At 41.3% G+C, this 8,799-nt stretch overlaps 1 protein-coding gene and 1 long non-coding RNA gene across 2 annotated transcripts; both read left to right on the top strand.

Moving 5' to 3' along the window:
* The first annotated feature begins 1,864 nt into the window (after window positions 1–1,864).
* LOC143898888 (uncharacterized) lies at window positions 1,865–2,728 on the top strand. Its single transcript, XR_013257319.1, has 2 exons — window positions 1,865–2,076; window positions 2,272–2,728. It is a non-coding gene; the product is annotated as an uncharacterized LOC143898888 (long non-coding RNA).
* Window positions 2,729–6,180: 3,452 nt separating this feature from the next.
* LOC143898891 (uncharacterized) lies at window positions 6,181–8,028 on the top strand. The gene has a single exon (XM_077408688.1). The coding sequence runs from the start codon at window positions 6,181–6,183 to the stop codon at window positions 8,026–8,028; it is 1,848 nt and encodes a 615-aa protein (XP_077264814.1).
* Window positions 8,029–8,799: the final 771 nt, after the last annotated feature.

Genomic DNA, 8,799 nt, shown 5'->3' with positions numbered 1-8,799 from the left:
TTTTGCAGAACTCCGGCGAGAACTGCCGATTTTTGAAAAAAAAAATACTTTTTGGGACTTATGAAATTTTCGAGGTGTGACCCTTTGGAGGGCTGTAACTTTTGCAGAACTCCGGCGAGAACTGCCGATTTTTGAAAAAAAAAATACTTTTTGGGACTTATGAAATTTTCGAGGTGTGACCCTTTGGAGGGCTGTAACTTTTGCAGAACTCCGGCGAGAACTGCCGATTTTTGAAAAAAAAAATACTTTTTGGGACTTATGAAATTTTCGAGGTGTGACCCTTTGGAGGGCTGTAACTTTTGCAGAACTCCGGCGAGAACTGCCGATTTTTGAAAAAAAAAAATACTTTTTGGGACTTATGAAATTTTCGAGGTGTGACCCTTTGGAGGGCTGTAACTTTTGCAGAACTCCGGCGAGAACTGCCGATTTTTGAAAAAAAAAATACTTTTTGGGACTTATGAAATTTTCGAGGTGTGACCCTTTGGAGGGCTGTAACTTTTGCAGAACTCCGGCGAGAACTGCCGATTTTGAAAAAAAAAAATACTTTTTGGGACTTATGAAATTTTCGAGGTGTGACCCTTTGGAGGGCTGTAACTTTTGCAGAACTCCGGCGAGAACTGCCGATTTTTGAAAAAAAAAATACTTTTTGGGACTTATGAAATTTTCGAGGTGTGACCCTTTGGAGGGCTGTAACTTTTGCAGAACTCCGGCGAGAACTGCCGATTTCAAAAAAAAAAAATACTTTTTGGGACTTATGAAATTTTCGAGGTGTGACCCTTTGGAGGGCTGTAACTTTTGCAGAACTCCGGCGAGAACTGCCGATTTTTGAAAAAAAAATACTTTTTGGGACTTATGAAATTTTCGAGGTGTGACCCTTTGGAGGGCTGTAACTTTTGCAGAACTCCGGCGAGAACTGCCGATTTAAAAAAAAAAAATACTTTTTGGGACTTATGAAATTTTCGAGGTGTGACCCTTTGGAGGGCTGTAACTTTTGCAGAACTCCGGCGAGAACTGCCGATTTTTGAAAAAAAAATACTTTTTGGGACTTATGAAATTTTCGAGGTGTGACCCTTTGGAGGGCTGTAACTTTTGCAGAACTCCGGCGAGAACTGCCGATTTCCAAAAAAAAAAATACTTTTTGGGACTTATGAAATTTTCGAGGTGTGACCCTTTGGAGGGCTGTAACTTTTGCAGAACTCCGGCGAGAACTGCCGATTTTGAAAAAAAAATACTTTTTGGGACTTATGAAATTTTCGAGGTGTGACCCTTTGGAGGGCTGTAACTTTTGCAGAACTCCGGCGAGAACTGCCGATTTTTGAAAAAAAAAAATACTTTTTGGGACTTATGAAATTTTCGAGGTGTGACCCTTTGGAGGGCTGTAACTTTGCAGAACTCCGGCGAGAACTGCCGATTTTTGAAAAAAAAAATACTTTTTGGGACTTATGAAATTTTCGAGGTGTGACCCTTTGGAGGGCTGTAACTTTTGCAGAACTCCGGCGAGAACTGCCGATTTTTGAAAAAAAAAATACTTTTTGGGACTTATGAAATTTTCGAGGTGTGACCCTTTGGAGGGCTGTAACTTTTGCAAAACTCCGGCGAGAACTGCCGATTTTTGAAAAAAAAAATACTTTTTAGGACTTATGAAATTTTCGAGGTGTGACCTTTTGAAGGGCTGTAACTTTTGCAGAACTCCGGCGAAAACTGCCAATTTTTGAAAAAAAAAAATATTTTTTGGGACTTATGAAATTTTTGAGGTGTGACCCTTTGGAGGGCTGTAACTTTTGCAGAACTCCGGCGAGAACTGCCGATTTTTGAAAAAAAAAATACTTTTTGGGACTTATGAAATTTTTGAGGTGTGACCCTTTGGAGGGCTGTAACTTTTGTGACCCTTTGGAGGGCTGTAACTTTTGCAGAACTCCGGCGAGAACTGCCGATTTTTGAAAAAAAATACTTTTTGGGACTTATGAAATTTTCGAGGTGTGACCCTTTGGAGGGCTGTAACTTTTGCAGAACTCCGGCGAGAACTGCCGATTTTTGAAAAAAAAAATACTTTTTGGGACTTATGAAATTTTCGAGGTGTGACCATTTGGAGAGCTGTAACTTTTGCAGAACACCGGCGAGAACAGCCGATTTTTGAAAAGAAAAATACTTTTTGGGACTTATGAAATTTTCGAGGTGTGACCCTTTGGAGGGCTGTAACTTTTGCAGAACTCCGGCGAGACCTGCCGATTTTTGAAAAAAATACTTTTTGGGACTTATGAAATTTTCGAGGTGTGACCCTTTGGAGGGCTGTAACTTTTGCAGAACTCCGGCGAAAACTGCCGATTTTTGAAAAAAAAAAAAAAACTTTTTGGGACTTATGAAATTTTCGAGGTGTGACCCTTTGGAGGACTGTAACTTTTGCAGAACTCCGGCGAGAACTGCGATTTTTGAAAAAAAAAAATACTTTTTGGGACATATAAAATTTTCGAGGTGTGATTCTTTGGAGGGCTGTAACTTTTGCAGAACTCCGGCGAGAACTGCCGATTTTTGAAAAAAAAAATACTTTTTGGGACTTATAAAATTTTCGAGGTGTGACCCTTTGGAGGGCTGTAACTTTTGCAGAACTCCGGCGAGAACTGCCGATTTTTGAAAAAAAAAAATACTTTTTGGGACTTATGAAATTTTCGAGGTGTGACCCTTTGGAGGGCTGTAACTTTTGCAGAACTCCGGCGAGAACTGCCGATTTTTGAAAAAAAAATACTTTTTGGGACTTATGAAATTTTCGAGGTGTGACCCTTTGGAGGGCTGTAACTTTTGCAGAACTCCGGCGAGAACTGCCGATTTAAAAAAAAAATACTTTTTGGAACTTATGAAATTTTTGAGGTGTTACCCTTTGGAGGGCTGTAACTTTTGCAGAACTCCGTCGAGAACTGCCGATTTTTGAAAAAAAAATACTTTTTGGGACTTATGAAATTTTTGAGGTGAGACCCTTTGGAGGGCTGTAACTTTTGTGACCCTTTGGAGGGCTGTAACTTTTGCAGAACTCCGGCGAGAACTGCCGATTTTTGAAAAAAATACTTTTTGGGACTTATGAAATTTTCGAGGTGTGACCCTTTGGAGGGCTGTAACTTTTGCAGAACTCCGGCGAGAACTGCCGATTTTTGAAAAAAAAAATACTTTTTGGGACTTATGAAATTTTTGAGGTGTGACCCTGGAGGGCTGTAACTTTTGCAGAACTCCGGCGAGAACTGCCGATTTTTGAAAAAAAAAAATACTTTTTGGGACTTATGAAATTTTCGAGGTGTGACCCTTTGGAGGGCAGTAACTTTTGCAGAACTCCGGCGAGAACTGCCAATTTCCGAACAAAATTACCTTTTAAAACTCATGAAATTTTCGTGGTGTGACCCTTTGGAGGGCTGTAACTTTTGAAATATCGGTTGCAGCGCTTTGGACCTTAATAGTTTTCGATAGAACTCTTCGGGGGGCTACCAGAACTCCGGCGAAAACTGCCGATTTTTGAAAAAAAATTACTTTTTGGTACTTAAAATCGTGGTGTGACCCTTTGGAGGGCTGTAACTTTTGAAATATCGGTCGGAGCGCTTTGGACCTTAATAATAATAATAATATACTTTATTCAATTCGGCCTTCCAGCCTAAAATCCGGGACTTGGTTTACAATTTTGCTACCTAAACATTCACTCCTTCATCCACTCTCTCTTTCTCTTCTCCTATTCTGTCTCATTTTTCCTAATTCTCTAATACATTTCACATTCGCTGTCTTTCCTTCCTCTCCTAAAAAATCCTTTACTCTAAACTTGCGCTCTTTATCTACATGTGTCAGTATGTGCTCCATCGTTTCTTCTTCTTCTTCGCAGATCTGGCATTTTCTTCTACCTGCTTCCGCCCAAAATCTGTTTCTTTCCTCTTCGTTTCCACATCTCCATCTCGCAATCATTTTTTGGCTCCCTTTGTGCCTTTTTTCCCTCAAATATCTCGGTCCTTCCTGCGCCATTATGTCCTTATATCTCTCGTTGTATCTCGTGCTTCCTATTTTACTATCCATCCATTGCCCTAATCTTTTTCTCTCCCTCTGCCCTATTACTTGTCCTATATCCACCTCTCCGTCCCTCAATAGTTTTATATCCTCCGAACTAAATCCGTTTTGCCTATAAAACATCTCTCTCTCTTCCCCCATCATGCTCTTCTGTCTCTCTCTCTTTTTCCTTTACGCATTCCACTACCAATTTTCTTCCTCCCCCCCCCTCATAGCCTTTTCCTCAAACCTTACTGCTCTGTTTCCCGCAATTGTACTTAACTTTACTCTCCCTGTTTCCTTATACACTATATAGTCTGGCGTACAGGAGTCGAGGCTAAAAGTTTTACATACTTTTTATGTATTTTTTCCAATTCTTCTCTTTCTCTCCATCCCCAAATTTCTGCCCCATACATTATAACCCCAAGTACTAAATATTTAATTAATATCATCCTTCTCCTAAAGTCATCCCTGAACTTACGTTCCCCCAACCCCCATACCTGCCTCATCACTATATTTGCCTTCTTCTTTGCACTCTTGATCTGCCCGTCGTCGCTTCCATTCCTCCTCAACTCGTATCCCAGGTACTTGTATTCCTTGACTTCCTCCAGTCTCTTTCCTTCCCATTCCCAACCCACCTCCTTTCCTCTGCCTCCTCTTCTAAAATACATAATCTTTGACTTTTCTGTGTTCAACTGCAGCTTTTTCCTTTTTAGATATCTTTCCAGTTTTCTTATCATCTCCTTCATTTTATCCACACTTTTTGCCAGCAGCACCAGATCATCTGCGTACGCTAGTGTCCATATCCTTACCGCTCCAACCCTCATGCCGCCTGCCTGCCCTGTCCTCATCTCCTCCTCCACGTCTGCGATCATTACCGAGAACAGTAGCGGACTCAGAGAGCACCCCTGCCTTACTCCTTTCTCCGTCCAGAACCAGTTGGAGACTTTTCCGCTTACTTTAACCGCATTTTTCGTCCCTTCATAGATTTCCTTGATCCTTTCAATTATCCCTCTTCTTATTCCTCTTCTCTCCATTGCTTCCCATAAGATCTTTCTGTCCACCCTGTCAAAGGCCGCCCTTAGGTCCACAAAAAACTTATATACTTTTCCTCCTTTCTTCCTCAGTTCTCTCTTGACCACGTGATGTAACACATACACGTTGTCCATCGTCCCTCTGCCCTTCCTAAAACCTGCTCGGGTTTCCTGCAGAATTTTCTTTTCTTCTGCCTCCTTCCTTAGCCTCTCTGCTAATATTCCTGCGTATATCTTATACACAGTACACAACAGGGAGACTCCCTGTAGTTTTCCACACTTTTCGGGTCACCTTTTTTGAAAATTGGGGCTATTAGCCCCACTCTCCACTCTTCCGGGAAGCCTTCCCCTCTCCACACCTTTTTCAGGATCTCCTTCAACTTTCCCTTTATCCGCCCGTCGCTGAACTTCCATGCCTCCCCTACTATCCCATCTACTCCTGCCGCTTTTTTCTTCTTTAAGTTATTGATCTGTTCAATTTCTTGATCATGAATCTCCAGCTCCCCATCTTCGTCCTTGCTTCTTCTTTCCACCTCCTCTCTCCTGTCCATTTTACTTCTTCCCAACAGCTGCATAAAATGATTCTCCCATTTCTCCGTCTTTATATCTTCTTCAATTGGTACTCTTTTCTTTTTTTCCTTGTTAATTATCTTCCATATTTGCTCTTCTGTTTTCGCGCTCCTGACTTCTTCCTCATATTTCTCTAGCCTTTTTTCTTCCTTCCTTCTGCACATCTCTCTAAATTCTTTTCTTAGTTTCATATATACCTCCTTTCCTTCTTTCCCATTCTCCATCTTTTGTATGTCCTCTTCAGCCCCCTTTTTGTTAGAAATATATTATCGACCGTCGATCCTACGCGCGCCTCTAGTCGAGAATTTTGGGTACTCGCTTGCTAATTTACGCGCGCTTCAAGGCTTCGAAATAATTCGCTCACTTTCGTTCGTTCGTTACGTTGCGCGGCAACACTCTCGCTGTATTTTACTGAGACGACGTGTGCAATAAAGGACTTCTTTGGACATAAAAGGCATATCACCCTGTTATTCTCTCCGATACGTCACATTTTGGCGACCGTGACAGGACTCTAGTATTCGTGACGTAGAAGTGTCAGACAGAGAACTGGTTATATGCTACGATGGAAAAGCTAAAGAAGACACGTGCAGTCGTGCGGACGTCGTTTACTCGCAATTGGAGACTCCTGAATACAGAGTTGGAGAGAGGAACACCGCAATTACAAAAGATACAGGTACGCTTCGCGTTAGTAAGAGAAAAAGCGAACGAACTTGAGGAACTTAACCAAAAAGTTTTCGAGGTTATGATTAACGACGACGCGAGTGATGAGCTGCTTATGAGTGAGACTGAGGCATCCGATGAATACCGAGTAAAGTATCAACAAGCCAAGGTTGCAGTAAACAATATAGTAGACCCTACGCAACCGGCGGTTCCGGCACAGAATATCGTTCAGGCAGGGCAGGCTAATAGAGATAACGCAAGCACCTTTAAATTGCCTAAAATAGAACTGCCGAAATTTAGTGGAGAGTTTAAAGACTGGCTGCAATTTTGGAGCTTATTCAAAAACATCCATGAAGATTCGTCGATCACCAAGGAAGATAAATTTCAATATTTAATACAGGCAATGGTGAAAGACTCGCGAGCATATGAATTGGTTAATAGTTTCCCACCGACAGCAATAAATTATGATAAGGTAATTACGAGCCTGAAAAATCGATTTGGTAGAGAAGATTTACTTGTAGAAGTTTATATACGTGAAATGCTTAAATTAGTACTAAATAAAACACAAGCAAATACTAATACGTCTTTATCGAGAGTTTATGATAGACTCGAGACTCAGTTGCAAGCTTTGGAATCGTTAGGAGTCACAACGGAGATGTGTGCGGCGATGCTCTACCCGCTAGTGAAATCATCACTTCCGGAAGATCTCCTACGCATATGGGAAAGGAATCCTAAGGCTATTAACGCAACCACATCAAAACAACGTCTCGAAGAATTAATGCTTTTCCTTCAAGCCGAAGTGTTAAGCGAGGAAAGAATAGCCATGGCGGTAAGCGGATTCGGCCTGAATGAGGAACAAGCTGCAAATTCTGACAAATCAAAGAAGAAAGGGAAGGCTGAGTCTAAAGCGATACCTACCGCTGCCGGACTTCTTTCGACGAAGGAAGACAAGCATGTCTGCATCTTCTGCGGACAAAATCACGAGAGCGCTTCGTGTGGAAAGGCGAAGAAAATGTCTTACGAAGAAGGACAGAAGATTGTGAAAGAGAAAAGTGCCTGTTTTTATTGTTTAAAAACAGAGCACAGTTTTAAATTCTGTCGATACAAGGAAAAATGCGCATGGTGCGGCAAGAAACATGTATTGCTCATGTGTCGCAATATGACAACGAATACGACCTCGGAAAATCACCCGAAAGAACTTGTCAAGACGCAGGAGCAAGCCAATTTCGCGAACATTTCACTCGATTGTGAGGTGTTTTTACAAACTATTTTTGTGAAGCTGGTCAATCAAGGAAGGGAACGAATAATCAGAGCCGTCTTCGATACAGGATCACATAAATCATACGTACTCGATTCTCACGTTGAAGAATTGGGATTTGAGATTGTAGGTGAACAAGAGATTGTACACATATTATTCGGCGGCTCGAAGACGAAACCACAGTCACATAAGGGATACCGCATCTATATACAAAGTTTGGACGGCTCATTTTCTTGTAATTTTGTGGCATTAAATCATCGTATAATTTGTCAAAGCGTCCCTTCTGTAGGCCAAGGATCATGGTTGCAAGAGCTACAAGAACAAGGGATAAAGCTAACTGATGTTGATGCGAAGAATGAACCTATCGCGTTATTAATTGGAGCGGATGTCGTAGGTAGACTTTTGACAGGCAGACGAAAAGAACTGACATGCGGACCTGTAGCTATGAAAACATTGCTTGGTTGGACTTTGATGGAAAAAACGAGCATCTAATCGAAGCGAGAAAAAGATACAGCTCTCATGATTATATTCATGTTCAATCAGGAGGCCAATATAGCAGATTTATGGAGACTGGATACACTCGGCATTACCAATCCTGCTTTGAAGAAAACAAAGGATGAGCATCAAGCAGACGTAAAAGAGAACTTTTTGCAAACAATGGAGTTGGATATTGATGATCGATATGAGGTTCTACTGCCATGGAAGGAAGGTCATTTACCACTAATTGACAACAGGGAGGCTGCTGAACGTCGGCTTGAATCTACCATGAAGAAACTCAAGAGTCATGGTTATTATAATAACTATCAAGAAGTATTCGATGAATGGCTAGCAGAAGGCATCATTGAAAGGGTTCCTGAAGAAGAAGTAATAAAAGAAAGTTATTATTTACCTCATAGACATGTGGTTAAGGAAAACAGCACCACGAAGATAAGGCCGGTATTTGACGCTTCAGTTACTGGGAAGAATGGAGTGTCGCTCAATCAATGTTTGGAAACAGGCCTTAACTTAATTGAGCAAATACCAAGTACATTGCTACGTTTTTGACAAGGAAAAATTGGAGTAATCTTAGATATCCGCAAGGCCTTTTTGCAGATAAATATCTCGAAAAAAGATAGAGATGTACTGCGATTTCTCTGGTAGAAGAAGAACTGCTCTGAAGAGATAGACGTGTTCAGACATAAAAGAGTAATCTTCGGAGTGTCAAGCAGTCCCTTTTTATTGCCAGGGACTATAGAGTACCACTTAGAGCAACTACTACAAGAG

This window comes from Temnothorax americanus, unplaced genomic scaffold (genome assembly GCF_048541705.1).
Source record: "Temnothorax americanus isolate GAGA-0224 unplaced genomic scaffold, ASM4854170v1 Scaffold243, whole genome shotgun sequence".
Lineage (NCBI taxonomy): Eukaryota > Metazoa > Arthropoda > Insecta > Hymenoptera > Formicidae > Temnothorax > Temnothorax americanus.
The sequence above is the reverse complement of the archived record's forward strand: the minus strand, read 5'-3'. Positions and strand labels throughout refer to the sequence as shown.